This window comes from Dufourea novaeangliae, unplaced genomic scaffold, assembly GCF_001272555.1.
Source record: "Dufourea novaeangliae isolate 0120121106 unplaced genomic scaffold, ASM127255v1 scaffold89, whole genome shotgun sequence".
NCBI classification, from domain to species: Eukaryota; Metazoa; Arthropoda; class Insecta; order Hymenoptera; family Halictidae; genus Dufourea; species Dufourea novaeangliae.
This window is the reverse complement of record NW_015373988.1, coordinates 5,505,066-5,530,645: the sequence shown is the minus strand read 5'-3', so window position 1 is coordinate 5,530,645 and position 25,580 is coordinate 5,505,066. Positions and strand designations below refer to the sequence as shown.

The following is a 25,580-nucleotide window of genomic DNA, read 5'->3' as shown; positions in this document are numbered from 1 at the left end:
TTTCGAGAATCAGACTTTGAATTCGTAATCAGCGACCAAAAGAGCCCACAGGTACCGGTCATCTTGAAAACCTGTATGTCTCTCTAAATATAATCAAGTGAGCAACGAAATTGAAAATGCAGGTTGGACAGATCGATAGAGAATTTCATTATGAAGAATTTAAGTAAAAGAGTTTCAAATTTATTAAAAAATTACGACCTATAGACTGGTTTGGGAAAAATAAATCATTATGTACACTGTACGGCAGGTTGGCAGCACTGGTTGCAGCCTTCCGACCAATACGGTGCGCGCAAGTTCCTCGTTTTTCATCTGCTCCCGACCTTTTCCGTTTGTCCTTTTAATTGAGTTTTTTTTCCCTCCCCTCAAAGACAGCTGTATCAAAACGTCGGTCGTGTGTATCTGGTACTACAAGCGGGGGCTCGGTAACTGGGAAGTAAACGAGAGCAGCGCAAAGAAACGAGCCGCTAGTAAATTATCGCGCTTCTAATCTCGAGTATATTTCGTTGGGAAGGGTGGCGGACCTGCTCGCGATGTGCTTTCCAAGCACACACCGGTGGAATAAGAACGTCTTTCGTTGGGTCGGAACACGTGAATTCTTTCTAGTACCACCTGACAGGGCTAAGCGAGTGTAATATTTTGGACAGTCTGCTTTTGTTTTATTTTAGAGAGCAATAATGTTCTTTTTTGGGTGAACAACTATTTTCGTAATGTAAAGACAATACACTGGCCGAAATTTTTATAAAGTCATCTTCATTTTCATAGATGGTTTAAAAATACCACACATTTTATTGTTATTGTTTTATTTTTCTGTTTTTGGATTTTCATTAAAGAAATGGAGGTTACAGTAAGTATTAACATAGAAATAGTGAAATACAATTGTTAATTTCAACTTTACTTATTTAAAACTCGAATGACTTTACAGAAATTTCGTAGTTTGTTTTCTGTTGAATTATATATATATTTTTTTTACCAAATCTTATATTTATTTGTTGAATAATGATGTGTGCGGTTTTCTTAATTAATCCCAAAATGCTACCAAACACTTTCTCTTAAGGTGTGTCTACATTATATAGCAAAACGGTATTATATAAACATATATGTTATGACTTTGCTATACAACATATTTTTATCACTTGTTACAAGATTATACCTTTTGGACAATCTATAAGAACTTAGTACAACATTTCGCATCTCACTATTAATAACGGTGTGACACTTGATGGATAACATATAACTTGCGATATGTTAATATGTTATATAACATATTTCTTTCTATTTTTCTAACAAGTTCTATAACTTTGCTATCCAACGTATTATGCTACATAGTGTAAACGCAGCTTTAGGCTTTGCGAACGATTAGATTGATTTCACAGGAAAAAGTATTCCCGTACTAATTAGACACTAAACATTATAATCTATTGTCTGAAAGCGTATCGACAAACCCTTTTCGCGTGTAATCTACATAACTCATGAATTTCACCGGTGACCAGGTGTCGAAACGTAAAATCGTTCATTGGATTTTCTCGGTATGCGATTAAACTCGTTCCGGGCCCTTATACACCCGGAAAGAATTGGCTCAAAAGAGAATGCATTTAAACGGTTACTAATTCTATTACGGAACGTCATTACCTTGTATAATTTACGACGAGCGTGGCCGCACGGCGCGGAAAGGTCCCGTGTGATACGGACTAATTCCGCTTGTAACATGCAAAGCGCGAAAAGGCTCGCGTAATTTTTCGCGTCTGCAACAAAACACCCTCACCCCGACTCTCTTAATTAACCGGAATTACACTGCGATACGATGTTGCGCTAGCAATATTAAAGGCGTTCCTTTTAATCCTTCCCGTTTGGTTAATTAGATGATCGTGATGTGTATGTTCACAGTGCGTACGCTTTTCACTGGGAGGGAATAAGTTATTAGAAAATGAACGATTCAAACGCGTGCAACGTGTAATGCTCATTAGTTTAAACTACAGGAGAACAGGGAACAACACAGAAAACAAAATTACAGAAACAGAAAACGGAATGATACGTTTTATTTCGTTACAGGTGTCAGACTAATTGACGGGCGCGCTCTTCTTATTTTATTACACCGATGAATCTCGAATATTCGAGATACCCCTGAATAATGACCCGCGGAATTTTCGAGATTAACATAAAATATACATGGTGTTTCGTCTACAAAACAAAAAGAAAAGTGTATAATTGAGACTATCTGAACTGATAATGAGTTGGGAGATGTGTATGGTTTTTAAGAAGAATTAAAGACGTATGGCAGATCCGTATTCAACTGAGTCTGGTGAATGAGACTGAAATTTCTTCGTCGTTAACATACGTCATAATGTTGATATATGAATTTGTGAATAATCACATAATTTACATTTTTAAATTACAATTATCGTCATATGATATTACGTGATTTTGGTTATTTCGATCCTTTTCAAACGTCAAGAATGTAAAATTGTTATTCTCGGTATAAATGATTGACATCAGTTACAATATCTCCGTGATTCTAATGTGTACGATAAAATTGTATATTTCCATTGGTTCGAAATTAAGAAAAAAGCAATTCTACGGGAACAAAGTTTAATACGATAATATAACGAATTAGGAATAAAAGAACAGAAGATATATCGTTTCGTGAATAAATAAATGATAGAATTTAATAGAATAAATATTATGAGCACTTTTCCAAATCCGTTCGAAAAAGTAAAACGAGAGGAAAATGGCGAGAAAAAAAACGTTATATTCTCCGGGGGATTAAACAGTTTCTTCTGAATTTCTATTTTAATATAGAAACGGTAATTGTCCTAACGCTTTCATTTAACCGGACCTCTCTTTCGTATCAGGTTTCCGTAGACATTTAATTCTGCACACCAGCGAGATGTTTATACAAGAAACACGTTGCCCTCGAACACAGAATAACCGGACCGTACACTTGGAAGGTTCCATAGGAGTCTTGATAAGAGCGAAACTCTGAACCAACTAATATAATAGGGTTGATTAAGTATCAGCAGGGTTCTTGTCCGTTCATCAATAGAGGAATTGTCCCTCGCCGATAGGTCTCGATGTCAAATGTAACCGATGATCCTTTATTAACGTTCACGTCGAGTTTATCAACGTCAGACTAAGTGGTTTCTTGCTTAATCTTGAAGTTTTCGGGGATGATATCAAGGGGTGGAAATACTCATTCGAATATCCTTCGAAAGTACCGTGATGAAATATGTAGGGACAGAAAGTAGTGTACACGCACAAAAATAGAACTTTTTCCATTAACGAATGCAATTATATTTTATATGATTCGTATAAACGCGAACAAGTATTTCCGAAAAAAGCTCCGTTGGAAGGGTGGACTGGTCTAATATACATATAGAATATTGCATATTGAATTTGCTCCATTAAACCTTAGGCAGGAGAGAAGAAGACATTTTCGATTAAAAATTTTCTAATAAAATTACATGGAATATAAGTAGAAATCAGTGTAGTTTTAATAAATTTCATTTTATAAAATTGAAGAAGGATATATTTTGTGGTATTTCGTTTTATACTTATGAATGACTTTTTTATTGTATATTAAGAGTAGTACAAGTAATATGTATAGGCTCTCTGGAAGATGTGATGTTTATATAAGATCTATGTATATTGGACGTATGGATTACTTATACTAAAGAATGAACTTGAAACAATAATATTAACAGTAGTAAAATTTTTAATGTGAACAGATCACAAAATATATACATATAAAAGTATAAGAAAATCGTGTGTACTAAAGATGAATTTAATTAACATAAATGACGTCGTGCCAGAAATTCGCTGTATTTAAATCTGTCCATAATTTGCTTGTTATGTATAAATAATAATTCCATAATGTCCACTTTTTTGAACTGTAAAAAAGATGGTAACACGTTCAAGAATTACTGGTAGAGGGATCATAGTTACAGCAATTTAAAGTCTTAACAAGTAGGATCGATACGATGTCAGAACCACAAGTCTCCAAGCGAAAGCTTAAGCTTTAGAAACAATCTTCGGAACCTCCAATTATCGAAACTGCGCGGATATATTTTAGAAAGTTTCAGCAGCAGAGATCCGTTTCGTCGCGGTTCAATAAAATGTCTAGTTCTTGAAAGGAACACTTCCCTTTACGTTATCGGAGGTTTCGAGAAGTGTCTCGGGATAAAGTAAATTTCAGGTCGATCTTTGACAATAATACTTCGTATGGCTTCGACAGGCACGACAATAGAACTCTCGCCGGAAGCAGAAACAACGTGAATTGAAATGAAAGAAACCAAATAGGTACAGATAGTCAGGAGGACTCTTGGTGTACACGCGACGTTTCGTCTGTACTGTGACGGAAATTAAAAGAGAATTTAGGAAGTAGCCTGCATTTAAGCTTATATAAATGCAACATATGTCCAGCGACATATAATATTCTGTCTTTGGCACGTAATTATATTTTTTATTTGTAACAACTCTAATTTATGCCCAATTTAGAAATTTCTTCAAGTTCGAGTCACTCAGAAGTCATGACGATAATCTATTGTCAATCTTTTAACCCTGTCAATTTTAATTTCTTCTATCGAATTGAATGCATTCATTGATCCAGGTTTACAAATTTTCTAAAAGTTAAATATTAGCTGCATTTGTATAAAGTATATGCAATCATTAAATAGATTATTTAAATTTATATCCACTTTCGTTTTAACTTCGTCATTTCAATGAATTGAAGCGTAGAACTTTAGGAACACATTTTCAAGACATTATACTTTAAGAAAATACAATTTAAAAAAAATCGATTTTTCGACTCTTCCGAATGAGAATACTTACCCCCTTAAATTAAAAAGAAAAACAGCTCGTACATTCACCGAATGTATGGTTACTTATGGGGTCATTTCTGCGCCAGATTGCTCGGAATAGAAAATTACAATTTTACTTCCCATTCTCGTTTCACTTCTTCGCACGTCCATGATTTGCATGTGGACGCGCCAGCCTCGGTAAGCCTGAGAGGCCCGGAGGAAAACTTTCCGCCACGGAGATCCGGTTACTGAAAGTCGGAAAAGCTATTTTCAGACGCGAGTCTGCGGAGAAAACCCGTCCATTGTCGACAGGGATACACTCGCGACAACGTTTTCATTAGCCTCCCCTCCCCCTTCCGTTTCCGTGTGCTCGATAAAAAGTCACTTTCCGCTCGCCCTTTCGTCGACGAGGCAGCTAATTAACGATCAGAACAACCGCTGTATGGAACTGTCGACAATGCTCGGGGCTCGTCCGCTTCGACGAGCGCTGCTGGGACACAGAAAGATAGAGACAGAGGGCAACGGGCTCGCTTTAAGGTCGTATTCGCGGACGGAGTCACCTGTGACTCTCTCGTGCTTGCACGGTGCAAACGTGCATCGTGCAGAACCGTATACTTTCATCCGGAAGTCCCTTAGAAATTGGGAAACATGAGTTGGGGAATCTGTTGCCACAGTAAATTGAAGAAACTCTTGTAGATGGAGTTTAACCCTTCCGTTTCTCACTGTACCTATATAGCATGTATTCAATATTAACCCTTTGCACTCGGAATTTCTAATTTTCCATACATTTTGTCGCTTCAGAGGCGACAGTCGAGTGCAAAGGGTATAGTACCTTTGTATACCGATTTAACTCGTAGAAATTTTCCATAGGGATTTAATTTTTTTTCTACATGTTCTATGTATAATGCATCGCGTTCGAAAATACGTCAACAGATTTCTTTAGAACATTCATACATTTTCGTAGAATGAGTGTGACGTGGTATTGAAGATGATTTCAGATCACTAAAATGATACATATTGCTAGGAAAATAAAGAAGAGATTCGTGGGATAATACTAAGCGATTTGTTAATGGTTCAAAGAGTGTGGAATTTTTCGTAGCACTCAGGTAAATGCAGTGGCATTTGGCACCTTTGTTTGAATTTTAGGGCAGTCTCGTTCCTAATTCGTTGGGCTCCCTCCTACTCAATAGCATCCAATAAGTACAAAATTTTATACTATTAACTTTCAAACATATTAGTCCTTAACATATTCAGCACCACATTACATAGTATCTGAATAAAAGGTAACAGCTACCATTTCAAACAGGTAATTCGCACCTCCGAAGATCGAGAGAGTTGATTTCCCATTTTTATTCCATTCCGATGATAAAGTCCCTCGAAACGTGTTCGAGGCCGTATTTCACAATAATGAGGATTCTGGAATTTTTTTACACGGTCAGGCTTTTAATCAGTCGCCTTTTACACGTTAATAGCCGTAAATTGCGACATCGGCGTTAATGGCTCGCGAATGAGGAGGCGGAAACCGGCTCGCTATCGCCACTTATCAATGGTTCAGATTCAATTGGCACTCGTTTCGCTGCTGGAACCGATATTATTGCCTCCGTGTATGTACGTGTTTCACGTGTTTTCGCGATACAGATGAAGTGGAATTCTGCGGTGTGGTTCGAAAGGGCGAAAGAGGAGGAAGAACAGAATGCGACGCAAGAGGACCACGCGCTATTTTTCACGGCACCTGGGCGTCATTAATGTTAGTTTAACTTAAACTTCGTGTTCCACACGCCACGCGTGTGTGCACTCCATGAGGCATATTTACAGTAAGGTCTCGATGAGTGCGACGTACTCGGGTCCACTTCGGAGCACTCGTAGCAAGGCGGAAAGGTTTTCAGCCTGTAATAAATTTGTTTTCTGCCCGAAGCCGAACCTCTGCTTAGATTCTGTTTATTCTGTTTTGATTGGTTCCACTGGGAGACTCGCCTAATGGTGGGAATAACGCCGTTGTTCGTGTCGCATCACTGTATGTACGTTCCTCTCCTTTTTCAGTGTTCGAGTGACTTTCGTCGACCTGACACGCGAGATTCTACTTGTGTCGTGTATGTTGCTTTCGACACGAGGACAGACCAGAGACTGGGCAAATTGGTTATCTGGATAAAGAGTTTCGAGTAACGATTTAAAAAAAAGTGTTCCGCTATTTTTAATTGATTAAACGTGGAAATTCTGATTTTGAACAGACACTTGGCAGACGATTGTTTAATCATATTCATTGTTTGAAGGATACTTACGCAACATTGGACGTGAAAGGGTTAATTATAGCAAGTATAATGGTCAAAAATGGATGCTAATGATAGTGAAAATTGTATCGTATCATAATATAGGATGTATACTTTAAAATATGTCGTTAGATGTTTACGATTCACACAATTCTGTTTATTTTCTAGTTGTCATCGTTTTATAGTACAGTTTACTCGACAACTCAAATTTTCTCACTCAATGCACATACAACGTATAATAATCTAATGTAAAATTAATACGTGACGCGCTATTAATTCAATAGTTATAAATAATATTGCTATCCTAGAAACAAACACAGAAATTTCAATTTTGATGAATTTCTAATGTGCTGACGTTACTGTTTTTTTTTGTACGCATATGACAGATAATTATTAAATATGTAGATTGCAACGGAAGTAAGTACATAGAGCAATTCAACGATATTTACCAGGAAAATGCAATTTATGCAAAAAGTGAAGAAGCTGACAACGCGGGAAATGTTTAACTTTATCGAGCACGTATAAATTTTTTGGATGCGTTCGTTTGTTAATTAAATTCTGTAAAAAAACGTGGTAAAAATTTAACGATCGGAATGGTTGAAGCACTCTCGTATACCTGATTCGTTCGTCAAATATATCACGAACAGGGAAACACTTTATCTGGTTAAAATCGAAACATCCGAACGATTCTTTTTTCAATAATATGTGGAGAATTTAAATAGAATGCTGAGTCGGTTATTTCAGTAAAACATGAAAAAACTTTTAACACAGAATTCTTTATCTTTGATGATTACAAGGCTACGCACTGCGATTGGTAGTCAACGCTACCGTGGGAACTCGGCCGACAGACTCGCTGTCTGATTGGTCGGGGTTTTTCGTTCACATCTCGTTAACAAAGCATCGGATATCATTTTTGCTAAGGAAAAAGTTGTTTCAAATCATCCCAGGAACCCCTCATTTTCGTGAGTCGAAGCTACTTTGGGACACCCTCTATATATCAGTCTCCTAATTTTGAAATAAAGGTCTGGGCGTTGAAGAGTTAAACACAGTAAAAGGATTAGGAACATGTTAATTCCAAGACTTTCAATTCCAGGCATCATTAAGAATACAAATATGATATAAATGAAGATAATCAAGGAAAATGCTAAATGTCATCTTTAGACTGTGGATCTTATGCATTTAATAATTCAATAAATTTTAGTATGAGTTTCATTTTACGTGGAACCTTGTAGAACCTTCAGTGTAGTAAAGAAATTCCCATTTAATTCTAGTTTTCAGAAATAAATATTGAAAGATTGATATTTGCATATAGATCCGCAATCTAGTCTTCATAGAAACAAAATCGAAGGATTAAAAACATCTGCATCGGCACAGAAAAGGTTCGAGCCTCTTCCGCTAAGTTCCACGTGAAAAATCCTTGTACTCCATCGCAGTGTGGACTCGGAGCGGAAGTACGAGCGTAGGATTCGATCGTTCCCATGGGACCTCGATGCTATACGAGCGGCTTATTGTCGTTTCACGGGGCTGAACTTTCGACTTCGGTGCTGGCGCGACGCGGATTCGCAGTGAATCAACCGGAAGTAACAAACAGATTTCGCATCGTGACCACGGGACCCAGCCCCTGCACACTCGGGAAAAAGTATCGAGTTTTTTTCGTACATGTCGCGTACACTGGCGCGCAACAGAAGTTAACGAATTCCCTAAGTTATTACGGGAAGTTGGGGTCACGGTTCGATATACACGAAACGGGCGAACGATGGTTCACGGCGGAAAGTCTGTCGTGATTTTTCACCGGTCCAGGTGCCTTTGTTGTGATAAAATACGATTTTCTAATGAGGGAAAGATTTAGGATCTTCATGTTTGTTCAAGAATGACAGTTTCTAAATGTTGATGTTACTTGTTTGTTGATTTTAACTAAGGGTTTTCATTAAAGATTTTATGGGTAGATGTTGAAGAATTAATGGATGTGGCTTCTGGGACATTTGGGACCGGTATTATGGAACCACTATGAATTTAAAGAATTTAGGTAATATATATAATAATTTATTATAAAATTACTGTTAACTAGAAATAGATAGGACATGGTATCAGAGGATATACATATTTGGTCCATTTGAGCTGTTTTATTACCTGTTAAAAGATTAAAACGTGTACTTGAAACACGCAGTATATTTATGAATACAGTAAATCCTCGATTAATGCGACACGAATAGCGGCTGTATTCCCATTACTGGGGGGGGGGGGTCCCCCTCTGGAAACATTCAAAACCGAGTAAACAGAAGTTAAATAAAGGCTCGGCTTCGTGCTAAGAAACAATTTTATGGGGGGCTGAAAATCAATTCCGAGTTCGTCGCACTCATCCAAACATTACTGTATTTCAAACAGTATACATAACCTTCTTGGCAATGAATGGCCTGTGAAATATATTAGGGAAGTTTGTCCATTTTGTCATCCTGTATCGTCGGTTTGCTAGCAGAGTGACACAACGAAGGAAAAGTAAATGTTTCAGGAAGTCTTTTTGAAGTTTTCTCCGGTAGAAAATGATTAATGACCCAACCATTTATCAACGAAAACATTTTATTATTGTTACAATTTCTCTAATAGTCTTTGAGTTTTGAAGATCTCCAATAAAACATTGTTTATACGTTTTGAATACTAATCAAAAGTAAACAACCTTGATAACTGTTATATCTGACGTATTGAACACATTATTACAGGTGTCGGAAATCATGTAGATTCTGCTAGTATACTAGAAATATTTCCTCAAGTGAACAGAAATCGAATGTTGAACACTTAACAGTGACACTAATGAATGAAGGACAATTCGTATACCGAACAGTTACTTATGGTACATTTGATTCCCTATCGTGAATCCTTCTGGCGTTTCATAACGAAACTATGCGAAATGTGACAACGAGCCCCGGTCTTCCGTATTCTCGCCAATAAAATTGTCCCGTGAACAAAGTGTTTTCGCTTCGACACAAAGGTGCATGGCGCGTGTATCGCATATTTCCCGATCTAATAAAATTGACCGCCGTCCAACGCGGTTTTGCGCTCGTGTGTACGCGCGTTTATTTACGGCACCAGGTGCCTTTTAAACTCGCGCGCGATGTATAGCAAAATAAGAGAACGAGGAATATTCTTCGCTGTTGGTTTCCACGAGGGGGAGAATTTTGCAATTCTGATTATCGTTTGCGGTTTCTCCGCGGCAACGTTTAATTTACGTAAGCCTCTCCCTCTCGCACTCCCCTTCAGGCAGGTTCAACTACCCAACGGTGAACTGACGTGCGCGCGCGCACTCGTTTCGCCCGCAGGAAAAACTGAAAATTATAATTGATCGACGTGTTTCGCTGCGGACTCAGGGATTGCGCCAGAAATTAATGCTCTCGAGTCGCATAAATTTATCACGGTTCGTGTCTCGGATAATTGTTCCGTCTGCCGGTGAATTTAACGGAGATGGGATTGAAAGTTTAACAGAGGAGCGTGATGTGGTTTGACAAAATTATCCGTTGTACGAGAAAAAATGGAATCAAGCTATGTGTCTATTCTGTATTTATGGGTTAGAGTTATGGGTGGTAGGGAATGCGCTGGGTGAATTTCTGAGGGACAATATTCGTGTTTTTTGTGGCGCAGGTTCGTGTGGTAGGGAGTTAACGCAGATTCATCATTGCATCGGTCACTGATGACTATGTATATTAAACACGCACTGAAGTTTTAAGTGGATGTTAAAACATAATAAAAAGAAAACAAATCTGAAAATGGTAACTTTTTTTGTCTGCTACTGTAGGTATTGAGAACAATTGTACATCTATTCGATATGCTGAAACAGATTGGAATGTAAATGAAGAACATTGTAAATCACCGAAAAAATTTCGAATCGGATCAGTTAACATTACAACTACCAAAGCAGTCAAAATAACTAATCTAATAAACCGTTATCTGATGGACACTCAAATAATATCAGGTTGTACAATGTGAAATTACCGTTTCTATACAGGGTGTTAATTATTTTGCTGCGGCAGACTTTGAGACATAGCAGCTACGAAAACCTGGTGACATTCCACATAAAAAATGATTCAGAAATGTGGAATAATATTATTTAATATGGGAGATTGTTTTCCTGGAAGAATAGCATGTCTGACCAATGCGGACTGTTTCTACTTATTTCAGACGTAAGTAACGCTGGTGTTTGTGTTCTATAGATTTCAGTATCTTACAACGATTCAAATTAAATTATTGTGGAGAACGAAGGGTACCACACCACTGACACTGAGTATGAACCTAATTAAAAAAATGAAACGAAATACGTATCAAGAAGGGGACCTATATATACATATACACACGAAAACAGTGAATTGTTTTAGATATGGTTTAGTATCAGACGAAACAATGAATTAATTTTTAATCGTACCTGAAACTTAATATTTAAAAATAAGTAGAAACGGCTAAAGAAACCCAGCATCAGTTATATACACGTGAGTTGAAGACAATATGAAAAACTGCGTTCACCAGTAAGGAAACAAAGGACTCGGGTCTTAAAGAAGTGAAACATTTGTAAAGAACCGTTGTTGCTAAAGAGAATGTACGAAGACGTTCTACCACAGATAAGGTTTTATTAAACAGTCTAAAGAATTTCTAATAATTTCATAACTGTGCCACTAACAACCTTAACAATCAGATTTTGCTTACGACTTATTGCTACGTATTCTTGCTAGAAGACAGAAACTGAAACGTCCATTTATTCTTTAATAAATCTTTATAAGAAATATTTATATCTTTAATAAAGAATGACAAAAAGAAAAATATAGCCACATTTTATTCGTTACTTGCCATTCGAAGAAATATATCGCTCGCTGAATATTCCTGCCTTATGGACATTCCGTTTTACATGCCGCGTTCAATAGTATTAACTCGCCGTGCAGAAGTTGTTTGCGAGCGGACAGAATGGAAAAAACGCCACGCAGGAAAAGAGCCAACAGGACTTTGCAATTCTGATTGCGGCCTTTCGCGGTCACGAGGCGGAGCTTAATTTCCGTAGAATATGCTCGTAGGTGCGGTGCTCGCTGGGAATATCAGAGATCGAAGTGGTGGACAGGAGTACTCGTCTGTTATGAAAACATCTGAAGTTTCGAGCCATGGAAAAGCCACGTATTCGATGTGTGCGATCGATGAAAACTAAAATATTGATTGGGATACCAAATGTATGACAAGCATTGCTGCTGTAGAATTCAGAGGACAATAGAGAACGAACGACTCGGGATACACTAACATTCTGATTTAATTGTCAACGAGGAAAAACTGGGATTTTTGAGTCTTTTTTTAAACGTTTTTTGATACATCTAATAGGTAACAAGTTATTTTAGATAGTAGTTCTTATTGACTCACCCTGTACGTGGGATATTAAGTTGATCAATCGACTTGGTTTGAGTCAATAATTGTGATATTTCTGATGAATTATTATAGTTCGTTTGGTATCATTTTTTGTGTAAAAGAAGATCTTCACTTCGGTACTTCATAAATTCTTGTTTTTATAGAATAGTATAGTGAATGTGACGATCTGAACACTGAAGAACTGATTTTTCTGATAATTACTAGTGTCAGCTAATCTTAATTTACTGCCATAGCTTTCGTTGAACGCAATTAGTTAATCGTATATTTATATTTAACGCTTTTGGAAACTCTACTGAAGTGCCATTAATTTTATCATATATAGAAAGACTTTCAACTTGGCTAAAACCAACGCTGAATAATTATCTTTACATAGTAAAATATGCATAGAAAGATTTCTAGAATTTGCATATAGTACTGTGAAAATGCAAAGCGTATTCAACAAGTATACGGACAAAAAGTTTATTACCTTGAAATTCATACGGATTTTTATCCTTCCATAAATCGTTGTCTCCACTTCCGTTAAATTCAGAAACAATGTAAGATGTTGTTAAACATTATAATAATAATGGTTCCTTAATGTCAATGCGGAGTAAAACGTATTAAATAAAACTGTAGGTAATCTGTTATTATTACAAATAACAAAAGTGAACCATACAATATTCACCTGAATCGATTTTCCTTTACACCGACGTTTATTGACCAAATACCTATGATGTCTATGACTTTGGTTGCATGACCCATTTCGTTGTACATCGCGAGCTTATTTTAAAGAAGGAAACAATCGAAACTGTAGATAAATTTTATTAATTCACTAAATAAATTTAACGAGTCCAATGATGTCAAAAAAATTGGTATACACGGAAATGAAAGTATTGCCTCCGGGATTCGGTATTACTTACGAGTGCATACGATATTAAGAAGTCAAGGAGCGTGTTAAGGAGGGCGGTAGTTAACTATAAGACGCCATCGAGCCAGCGCTTTCAGTCATGGCTCTAGCTTCAGCAGTGAAACGGGTCGCCTGCGTTAAATGTAGGTATATCGAATAATGCACCGAGAAACTAGTGGAAGGCGAACGGAGATTGAGAACATTGCAATCCTCAAAAGCAGTCCCCAGAAACTTTCAGCATACGGCATGTACCTGCCTGCATTTTCCAGAATTCCTTTCAGTTCGAAATGAAAGGGGGGAAAAAGCTCTTCCAACTTCTCGGATCTTGGCCTTTGTGAGCGGAGAATTTTCGTTTATTTTTTTTTCTTGCCTCTCTCTCCGCCGTGACAAACGTCGCCAAACACTGGTTCGCGGAGATCGATGAAGGTATCGGTCTACGTCATACATTTCGTGTGAAATTAGTACGTACCTTATTTAATTTCATCATGTTGGAACGAAAACGTTGTAGGTCTATTTACTTTATAGTGTATCATTGAATCGTCAAATAAGGAAATCTATCATTAATGCTGGTGTTTCATTTTCAATATTTATTTACTTTCTTATTCGTTTTATCGCGGAATCGTAATGATTTCTAATAAATAAAGCTGAAATTACGGATTTATAATGTGTACTTTTGCAATAGAATGCATTTAATCCTGATCCGTGTAACTTAATTGTTTAACAGACGTAACAGCGATGTAAATGCGCGCAGTCACTCTAAAAAAGATCGAAAATTTGTCTTTCATCGGAATTTTTCCATCTAACCTCGGGCTGGATATTTCTAAATCTTCGAGATTTTATTCGATAGGACTTCGTAACAGTGGAAAATGCAATTTTCTGCTAGTAGGATCCGTGGAATTTGTACGAATATCAATACTACAGCAGACAATTTCCTTCTTCTAAGAAGAAAAAGGTATAGTTTGATCATGTTTCTAGAATCATCCTGCATGTAATACACATCTTGGTTGTAAGGAATTTCTACTGTTGTAAGAAATGTAAAGGAAAAAATCTGAAAGGAATTCTCCAAACGACCGCAGAAAATATTTTCTGTATCGTGAAATTTCTTTCTTCGAGTCGTGTATTTTTCGATTGACCAAGATTTCCATACTTTCGTACGGTTCAGGAATGTTTAGGTGCGCTACCTGTGTAAATCGACAAAAAACTATAGTAATGGATGTGCTCGATGCGTTTCAATTCGACAATGGCGGATATAGGATCGATGAAATATGTAGTCCAGGATGTATAAGAGGACTATCTGCATTCTGCATGGCTGACACAACTGTCGTCACTGCAAACACGAGTGGAAACATTTTTTTGTGGACCAGGTTGTGCAACCTACACAGAACTACACGTGTACTATGAATATAATCTCGTTTCAATGGTCAGCGTCACGGTTTTTCAATAATGGACTCGGAAACATTTCCTTAGGCTTTGGATTATTTACAAACGATATAGACGATCACAAATTATTCAATTTCAGAATTATAAAATGAACGTTCAAAGGTATAATTATAATCTCAATTTGCGAATATTGAACACTTAACCGGTAGAGTGAAGTCTGAAGAACCCCTATGAATATTTTTAGAATATTTTATTTTTATTCAATAGTTAATTAAAGGGATATACTCATTCATTCCTTTGTTTTCTTACGTGAAAATGCAATAAGATTTTTATGGTATAAAATAATATGATTTTCACCTCGCCAATTAAAGTTTAAGGACGTTCATATTTTGAAGGCCCAATCAAGATTAAAATTATTTTTTCCCTTCATTGGCATTGACTTCTCGGTTATTAACGACGAACTTGACACTATTTTTAGATTAAAGTTACATTTTTTGTTATAAATCATTCCTTGAAGAATTTTATTGTGTTCTCCATGTGACCCTTGCATGTTAGTGCTATGCCTGGTTTAAGTGTACAATCACAGTAAAAATTCAACAGTATCTTTATTAACCTTTATATTTTATTTTAACTCTTCGCAAATTCGTACATAAAATCGATATTTCGTTAACAAACAGAACAGCTGCCTCTGTCTACATTATTCAGTCTATGAAACATGGCATTTATCTACATTCGCCAGCTAGAAATTCGTGTCGTTAGGTAAGGTCACCGCAAGTCAGCTCTCCCATCCGTCAGAAAATTTCAACGTCTTGCTTCTCGAATAAATAACACCGACCGACCAAAGCACCAGATTACGGTGTGTTTTTCGCGTGTCTCGAGGGGTCGAAATCCACCCCCACGGAGGTTTTGTCCCCATTCGTCGACTCGGTGACATCCACCTACTTCCGTGTTGCCGGAAGCTAGCACGTTAATAAGAGGTCTCATCCTGCAGCGACATCAAGGAGCGCCTCGGCAAAGCTCGGCTCTCTGTTTTAATATGAATGGCATATACGTACAGTTCAATTCCTCCGGGCTTTAATAGTTCGAATCGTCGATAATCCGAGTGAACGAAACGTCAGCAAAAAAGTACAAAAAGATGGAAACCTGGAGGGGGGGGGGTATATACGTTGTGATATTCGCGGAGAGAACGATGAGAATGTGGGGTTAACGGCTGGAGGGGGTGGGAGATGGGGGTTGTGGAGGTGGTGATGGAGGTGGTAGAGGAGCTGGTGGAGTACGGTTGATCGAGGTTATGGCAAAAGAGCGGATGGATAGGCTAGAGGGTGAAAAGCGAGAAGAAGAAAAATTGTATGTTTGTAAAGGGTCGTTCGTGTAGGTTGCGCATATATGTGTGTCAATGTGTGTACGGTCACGGAAAAGTGAGGTGTGTGAGAGAGAGAGAGAGAGAGAGAGAGAGAGAGAGAGAGAGAGAGAGGGTTTACATGGCGGAAGAGAGAGGAATTGTCATTCGGTGGAATTGCAATTTCTCGCTGACGCGTGCTGTGCAACCTCCGGCGCGAGGAGTAAAAGCGGACTAATGATGCACACTAGACTTAATGCTCCGTTCCTGTTCTCATTTCCCACAAAGGTGCGAGCTGCCTGCGGGATGTCAGCTTGGAAATAGTTCCGGAGGCGGTGCAACGTGGTCAGAAGGCGATGCTACGGTGCCATTACGATCTCGAGGAGGCGCCCCTTTACTCCCTCAAGTGGTACCGTGGCAGGCACGAGTTCTACCGTTTCACACCCAGCGAGGATCCGGCCACCAAAATCTTCAACATCACCGGGATCCACGTTGACGTAAGTCTCCCCCTTTTTTTCTCTCGGCGTTCCTGTTTTTCTTTTCTTCGCTTTTCAGGGAAGTTTGAAGTAGCATGCAATCAGAATTCACTGACCTCTGCTCGCTGCACACCGCGAAGGCCGATGGCCGGGTTACTCGTGACCCGTGCCAAACACTATACATATACAACTTATACATTCGTTTACAAGGATTCGTAAACCATAATATAGAATTTGTATTTTCATAAAGATTTATTGTTATTCACTCTATACTTCTATTCAGATGTACAGTGAATCCTTGATGAGTTTTCGGAGGCAACTCAGAACTGACACGGAGAGGTGACAGAGCTTGGACTTTTGAAGCCAATGATATTTGTTTCAGCCTAATATGACCATTAGTTTATAAAATATTTAATGTTCGGTGCCGAGGAGACTTCGAACACTCATCGAGAATTTACTCTATATATTAGGATACTTTTTTAATACGAAGAAAATGCAATTGGGCATTACGAAATTGTTGAAGGTCTCAAGTGAACATTGTGTGGAAAAGTTTGAAGCTCAGTGAGCAACAGTTACACCAATATAAACTAATTACAGTGGCCCAAAATGTACGAAACATCATATTTTCTTCATATGAACCAGGTGTCCTAAGTAGTACACATAGTTTTTTATGTGAGACTGTAATGTATATTTCTGTAATTCGATTTTAACTTACAAGGGAAGGCACGGAAGTGTCCCCCTCCGATTTTGATGAAACTTCGTATGTCTGTTAAGCAGTCAAAAATAAGGGATACGTATTTTTTTTTATCGGCGGAGACGCGACTTTAAGGGGTGAAACCACCCCTCGAAGTTTCGATCGAAAGTACTATCTCCAAAACCAGAGGAGATACATGAAAACTTCTAATTGGACGAGGTTTGCGGCTTTTTATGTAGAATAATATGGTGCTAACAAATTGTCCAAAATATAATTTGTTTATAACAAAAAAATTTCGGATCGGAACTTCGAGGGGTGGTTTGACCCTTTAAAGTCGCGTCTCAGCCGATAGAAAAAAATACGTATCCCTTATTTTTCACTGCTTAACAAACATACGAAGTTTCATCAAAATCGGAGGGGGATACATCCGTGCCTTCCCTTGTTAGACCAAGTTCAATTCAGAAAACAATAACGCAACAATTTACCGAACATTGCGCCAGTGTCAATTACCCAAAAAATTTTTCGGAATATTCAGAAACCGAATAATGATCTTAATTTACTCCCCAAATAAAACATCCATTCACGAGTCATCAAACTGCAAGTGGCGGTGGATGTTACAATCCCGTCCCCTCATCTCACCCCTCTCCAAACCAGTTACACGAATTTATCACATTGTAGCGGTGGATGCTCGTTAACAGCATCCAGGACCGCTGTAATCGGCGTAAAACAGTCCGCTTTTATCATCATTGGTACACACATCCGTGTACGTAATTCCGTGGGCACGGGTTGCACGCGGTTCCCCGTAGCGCTTTGGGGAGTTTTGGAGGGGATCGATCCCAACCACCTCCGTAAGCACGCGTTTACGTGGCTGAAAACAAGTTTCGCCCCCCCCCCCACCCCTTCATGTTGTTTCAGGGTCCAATGAATGATTCTAGGCAGGGGTAGGGGTGGTGAAACTGTGTGAGAACGCTTCGCTTTCAACGTTTATCAAACCAGTCACCTATGGGACTGCACCCTCCTGTCGCTTACTCGCACGGAGAGGAGAGACAGCTGCCCCTCGTGTCGTGTGTGAAAGCTCAAAATGAAAAATATTGCTCGCGCGAACCAAAGAGACGTTGAATTTTTTCGTTTGATACCGGTCACCGTCGATTAGAGTTGATTCGACTGTCGACTTTCAAGTCTCTTTCAGGTGTGTTACTCTCATTTGATCGCGCCGCTCGTATGTGTATGTTACCAATTTTTTTTTGTATTGTTTTAAGCATTTCAAACGTAAATGGAGGCTTCTATTATTTCTAGGTATTGTATTAAATTTTGTACTATGCGATTCATGCATTATTGATCATGTCTACTTGTGTTAATGACAGATAAATATTTAGGGTGACATTATATTATTTTGTTTCTATAATTATTTATTATAAATTACTATTTAGAACATAGTAGGATCAGTCAAAGAAATAGAAAGTAATGCCCCACCGTAAGTAGAATTAATAAGTGAAAAAAAAGAACCAAAAATACATTACAAAGAATTATATTCTATACACTGGTTTTAAATTTTACATGTAAAATCATCTCCGTCGTACATTATTTACTACAAATCACAACTTACAATACCGTATATACACATTATACTCACAGAAAATTGCACGAATAGCTCTCTACACACATCTACAATCCTATATGTTCCTATTGTCTTCGCACGTATAATATCTCTTTTGTCTACAACATTTCATCCACCGAGCATCTTTTGAAAACAAACGGGTCATTATTATAAACCTAATTTTGCCCTAAGAAATTAAACCGGTTTTTGTTATCTCATTCACCTTTTGAATTTCATTCCGCCCTGCCAGCCCCGGTACACAGACAAAAGACTGAATTTGATTGAATCGCTAATAGAAACTTAATAACATCGGCAAAGAAGAAGCAAGGATTCTGTAATAACCAGATTTTTTCGCGGTCTCTGCTCAATTTTTACCCGCATTGTATGCACTCCGTGACACATAAATTAACAAGGGAAAAAGCTCGCTCGTCTTCCGACCCTGTTGACGCTTCCGCCACCCCTTCCCTTCCATTTACCTGGTACCTTCTTGCTTCGTTAAATCCCGCTAATTATACAAATTTTGCCTCGTCTGTTTCGATGAAGCGATGCAAGAGACATCTGCACAACAGAGTCCTTTCTCGAGATGTGCAGCTGTGACCAGAATATACAAAGTATTTCCGAAAACGCGGTACAAACCGAAACAATGTGACCGAACATGCAAAAATAAGGCGAAAATGTAAAATAACATTTTCTCGTACGATGATTCATTTCGAAGATAATCAATTTTCAAACTACACCTGACGCGTATGTATTCATAGTGAGAACAATAATAATTGCACTATTGATTGTATAATCATTGCACTTCTTAGAATTATTTTGACACTGAAAACGTTCATATTTTTCTAGCTAGATGGAATCTGGAAAAGCTTCACCATTTTGTAGTATATTCGCATATACATCTGTACACGTAATAGAAATTTGTATTACGCTGCGAAATTGCGAAGGCAACGTGGATTAAGCAATTTTAGGGGTAATTACGGTGATATTATGAAAACGGACAATTCGAAACACAAAACGCGACGAGCGAGCGAAATCGTCATTCAATTCGTGATTCGTTTTATGTATTAAGCTTTCATCCCCTTGTCCCGATTATCGAACATCGCCAATCATTCCAGAGCACAATAGTTAATATTAATTTGCTTATTAACAATCGACGAGTACGTGCATGTACTTGTTAATTTCGCTATTCAGCTCGATATCGGACAAAGGAAACGTGTTATAATTAAATTCGCATGGTCGTATGAATCTTCTCCTTCTATTTTGAAATGTGTGGTTTGTAATTTAATATTATATATCGACAGGAGAATCAACACTTTACATCTCCTCAGTCATTTTTACGATTGAGTAATTGGTCAAAAACGTGTGTATAATAAATATAGCTGACACTCTTTTATTGGTTTGAAAATCTTGAAATTTTGATGAAAGAAAGATTTCCGGAATGTGTCAAGATATCTGTCAATAGACTTTCGAATAGATTTGACCCAAATTCGAGGTTTGTGCATAGCAGATATGATATATAGAATCTGGAATGACCTGCATGTTCAGCAGAGATATGGAAGATTTCTCGAATTGATATGTGCATTCTGATATTCAGAATGCAGATGCGCAGCAATAAAATATACTCAGGACTCGTGATATTTAAAGTCGATTCTATGCAGTAACCCCATATGCTGCTGGTATTCGGTCAAAGAATTTTAACGTTAAAATTCTGAAATATATTTCGTATTAATTTCTCGGTAGAAGATTTTCCTTGACCGTCCTAGTAGATATTTTTTATTTCTATAAACTTATAATTCACTTTGTATCATTTAAATACTGTATCTTTCAAGAATTCAGAAAAAAATGAAAGATTGCCCTACATGAAATAGGTTCATTCCACCCTTCCGCAATAATCCCAAATTCCGAACCGCAATGTTTCACATCTACACACTTGTACATCTATCCCGTAATTACAAAAATCTCATTTCACCTTTTTTTGTATTTTTTTTTCACCAAAACGAAACAGGTATACTAAGTGGAACCTATATAGCGTGGTCGAAAATTAAAGCGTTAAGCAGCGACACAGTAGACTCGCGATAACTGCCTGCTGGTTGAACACCAGTTAGGAATGCCCCTTGCTCACAGGCATTACTTACACACGCACGCGTGCCAATAAAGGTGAATAACGTCCATCAATCAAGCTCCGAAGAGATCCAACCTGCAATTGGCTTCAGATAATTATCCGTTCCTAGAACTGCCCGTCTCTAGAACCCCAAATGCGGGTAATTATCGCGAGTCTACTCAATGTGCCTTGACTCTTATGCTGCAGAAGTAATTTGTGAATTGATATTGAAAATATCTGTGTACATTCTTCCATCAACACTGTACTAAGCTCTTTACCTTCGCCCAAGTACTGTTTCGCCGCTGGAAGCATGTAAACTTCCATGCCGTACAAATTTCACGACCACGTTATATAGGTACACCAGCGACAATAACCAAAAGAGGAGAATGAATCGGGATGAACGCCCTCTATGCAGCGCGCAAAACGTACGGGAGACGCGTGAATATATCCGTTGATTAGCCGCAACAGCGTGGAATTTAAATCGAATTATAACCGCGCCAGGCGGAATCGAGTTATCGTTAATCGACGAACAGGATTCCAGGCGTCTCCCGGGCAGCAGCAGCAATGGGGCGGGCGCGCGCACGATAAAGCGCGCATCCTTCGCAGTTGATATCCATTTGCATTCACTTTACACACCTTCGTCAACTCCTGTTTCAGGTTGCCAACTCGAACAAGAGCCAGGTAACGCTGCGCGACGTCGACTTCGGCCTCTCGGGTACATTCAGTTGCGAAGTTACGGCAGACGCGCCGACCTTCTCCACCGCCTCCGTCTCGAAAAATCTCACGGTAGTGTGTAAGTACCACGGCTTTGTGACATTACAATGTGTGTATCGCGGTGAAACTCGACGAACATGCCCTCCCAGTGGCCCCCGCCACGCCCCCTTCGCCCCTCGACGTTCGTTGCACCGCCACTACCGAGAGCCCTCCCTCTCTTTCCGGCAGGCGGGCACGCGATTCGCGCGCGTGTGTCGCATCGTAAGTCAGCTTGTTCCGCGCGGTGCTACAGAGCCTTCGATACACTCTGACCAGGGTACAGGATGCACTTGAACGCGACGTGTTTCCTATCGCGTTTGTTCCCATTGTGAGATTTAAAATACTTTCGACGTAGTTCTGGTTACATTTTATTGGGGGCTACATTCGATATTGTGTTACGGTCTCGACGGTGCACGCCCGGTTAAAAGTTTTGCGCCACGCCTATGACTTTCGGGAAGTTTGATTTCTAGAACGGTAATATGTTTTAAAAGATTCATGAAACGATTTTAGTTTGGGTTTCGTTTTTGTTCAAAATTTAATGAAGGTTTTCAAATCCACGAGAATTTCTGTAACGCAGTTGGCTGCTCGCTAGGGGAAAGTTTCACCTTGTAGGCGTCATTAACCGTCTCGCGTTTGATCCGTCCATGCTCGGGCCCGACTCGAATCCCGTGCATCGGCTTCGTTGTCACGGAACGTTTCCATCCTAACCGTCGAGCGAATACGACCCCCGTACACGTATGTATACACACGTAAGTGAGCACGTATGCACGTCGGCGGGGAAACGGGTTTCGCGTAAATTCGTCGAGTGTTTCTAATTTTCTCGAGTACGCCGTTGCAAACATCAAAGGAGCGTTCCTACGGTGAATCAGTGCACACCGCGCGATCACGTTTACGTTTCCTGAATTTATAAACCGTGTTCCCCGGCTGCCACCGTTTCTTTCGAGGACCGTATCTTCACGTTAAACGCCCGGCGTTGAGTGACCTATCAAGGTCACCGCGATAACTGCTTTTGGTATTTGTCTTCTTATTCTCTTTATATATGTTTCGAGATCATCCATTTGGATTACTGTCACACCGTGTGATTTCAGTGTCTACTGTTACTATATACAATAATGTCTCGATGAGTGGGATAAGAAAGCCTTTCCGCCTTGCCATCAATGCTGCAATGCGGACCCGAGTACGTCGCACTCATCGATACATTACTGTATTTAACCCGTAACTATAGAGCACTCGTTACAGGAACGAATTTAAGAACTTCTTTCACTATCATCACCTAGTGGAGTAGAGAGGATTTTTTACAAAGGGTTATGTTTTGGATGGTTCATCGAATAGTTGCTTTTCTTATAAAGAAACCGAATTAAAAATTTTGTTCACTTCATGTACAGTTCAGTTCAATTTTCTCAGTATGACCGTGCCATTATTGAATATTTCTACTTGTATAATACAGATAAACATTGATATTCGATTTACTTTATAATTATCGGTTTAGCCGTTCAAATATATGTTGAATATTAAACTTAGTTTTATTATGTAGATATAATTTATTAAGTTTGAATAATTTATCAAAGGTATCGATCACTCAATAGTCTAACTAATTACGCGTTTGTACTAGATTGGAACTTTTAACATTTTCTAAAATAAAAAAAAAAGATATTCATTCTATTCAGTGCATGAAATGTTAATTAAAGACCCGCTGGTTCGTTTCGAAAAGTGTGTGATGTTAGAAAAAAAAGCCGCGATACCCGAGACTTCATTATTTAGTAAATACATAGTCGCTAACAGCGTGCCAATTTATTCATTGTAGGAGTTTTAGGTGGAACTTCAAATCTGAGAAGTTGATAGACTTGAAACTTTCCGGGGAATGTTGCATACGTAAATATTTGGACGAAGTTTTGCGCAAGCCAACATTCGCTTGTACGCAGAAAAGCGGAAATTTTAAGAGATGATAAATACAAGTCGGTAGACGAGGTGAAACCTGACTTTTCCATCTCAGAAATGTATACAACAGCTTTTTTCCCTAAAATATCTAGGTGACCCCTATTAAAGTACCTTTTAGTCGTTTGCAGAATAAGTGCTTTCTTAAATCAAATATTAATAATTTACAGTAAGAAATTTAAACTATAGATATTCATTTTCAAACAGAGGTACTTCAAAACGACATTTAAAAGAACTTCTGTCAATTTAAGACCCAGGTAATTAATAGTAAGTAATTATAGTTAAATAAAAGAGGAATAGTTTTTGTTTTTAATTCTCCTGAATTGTTGAGATCAGACTCGATGGAATCTACCCTTATTTTTTGAATTTCAACTGATATGTTAACAGAAGAAAAGAATTACTAAGGATTTATTTATTATGTGAACCACGATACGACCTCATACATTTTCCAGTTTTCCAACTACAGTTCAAATAAGAAGAAAACTATAATGAAAAGAAAATATGCGAAAAAAGATATGTATTTGAACGCGTACACCATCTCTTGGGAAGCCATTACGGGAACCAGCTGGTAATTATTTGCACGCAGTGTATTTGTTGGATTAACAAATTCATACTTACATTCGCTAAATTTCGTACAGTGAAAATGCTTTTGCAAGCAACAACGAATATAAACGCTTAAACGTGTTCTCGTTTTTATTTTCATCGATATTCTCGTTGGTACAAGCACGTTAATCGAAATAGCCAATTGTACTTGGCATTGAGATGTATTTAATCGGTATATTTCAAATTGAGCAATATAAATTTTCATTTAAATTGTAAAATTGGAAGCAAATGACTATTTATCCGTTATTATTACATTTATTGCTCTGGAATATTCAATCGTATCGTATGAATTTGGGCTTTTTGTATTAAATTCTGTATCAATTAACGTTGCTAAAATGTTGAAATCAGTGCGTACCAACTCCGTTTTTTTTCGTTCGTGGATGGCTGCCGAAATTACAGAAACCAGATTTTAATGGTGACTGTTGAGACTGTTCACAGAAGTGCTTGTCCCTCAAAATAAGGAATGCAAGGTACGGTAATAGAATGTGTAGAAGCAGCCAGCGGCTACCCTAGAATTTCCGTAATCTTGCAATTCGCACGGTCGCAGCGCGCAGTGGTTTCGTGAAATCGATGAGAAGGCAACTTTGCAGGAATGTAAAAACGAATCGGAATGGTGGGAAACATTGGGGGTGACTAAATTACAGAGTACTTTGCACTGTTAATAGAAGAACAAATAGCGAAGCGTGTATAAATTAATGAACAGTGAACCATATTCGATCGTCTAAACGATTTAAATGTCGGACATGCTTAATTGCGAATTCAGGTGAATGCATCAATGAGTTATCCGCTGTATTCAACGGATGCAGTATTCATTTCGAAAGGGAAGCCTGGGGGTCCCTACCACCTCATTAGTATTCACACAGTTGCTTCTTAACATCTTACGCCGTGTTTCATTGATCAAACGACTGGAAAATATTTTTTCATTTAAACTGAACGATTCCCTCCTTGGTAAAAAGTGAATTACTCGTTAGTACGTTCGCGGAAAAAGAGATGCATTCATGACAAATGCTTCACACGTCCCTGCCAACATCACATATGTATGTGTGACGCTCTGATTTCCATGTCAGCGTACTTTCTTAGATAAAAGCAGAATATGCTTTGCAATATTCACCTGTATTTGGTGTCAGTCATTATCTCTGTACTGTGCCTTTTGAATTTCTGATCGAGAAGATAAGAACACTTCACTGAATAAAATGCTGGAGGACCTAACGTAGTCTGTAAAGTTTCCAAAATAATGTGGTGGTAAGGTCAGAGCCGTTGTGATTCGACGCAACGTTAACTTCAGTTAGTTTTCATATGACCAATTTTAAAGCCTCCATATTTTCAAAAATTTGTCCATAAAGAGGACAAATAGGACTATATCCT

At 38.3% G+C, this 25,580-nt stretch overlaps 1 protein-coding gene across 1 annotated transcript in view; it reads left to right on the top strand.

Annotated features, from left to right (window-relative positions):
- The window catches only part of LOC107187576, a 173,195-nt gene that overhangs the window by 69,499 nt on the left and 78,116 nt on the right, over positions 1-25,580 (top strand). Inside the window, exons 2-3 of the mRNA XM_015575701.1 lie at positions 16,345-16,553; positions 21,582-21,717. Of these exons, the coding sequence (XP_015431187.1) occupies positions 16,345-16,553; positions 21,582-21,717 (345 nt within the window). The remainder of the gene's footprint in view (positions 1-16,344; positions 16,554-21,581; positions 21,718-25,580) is intronic.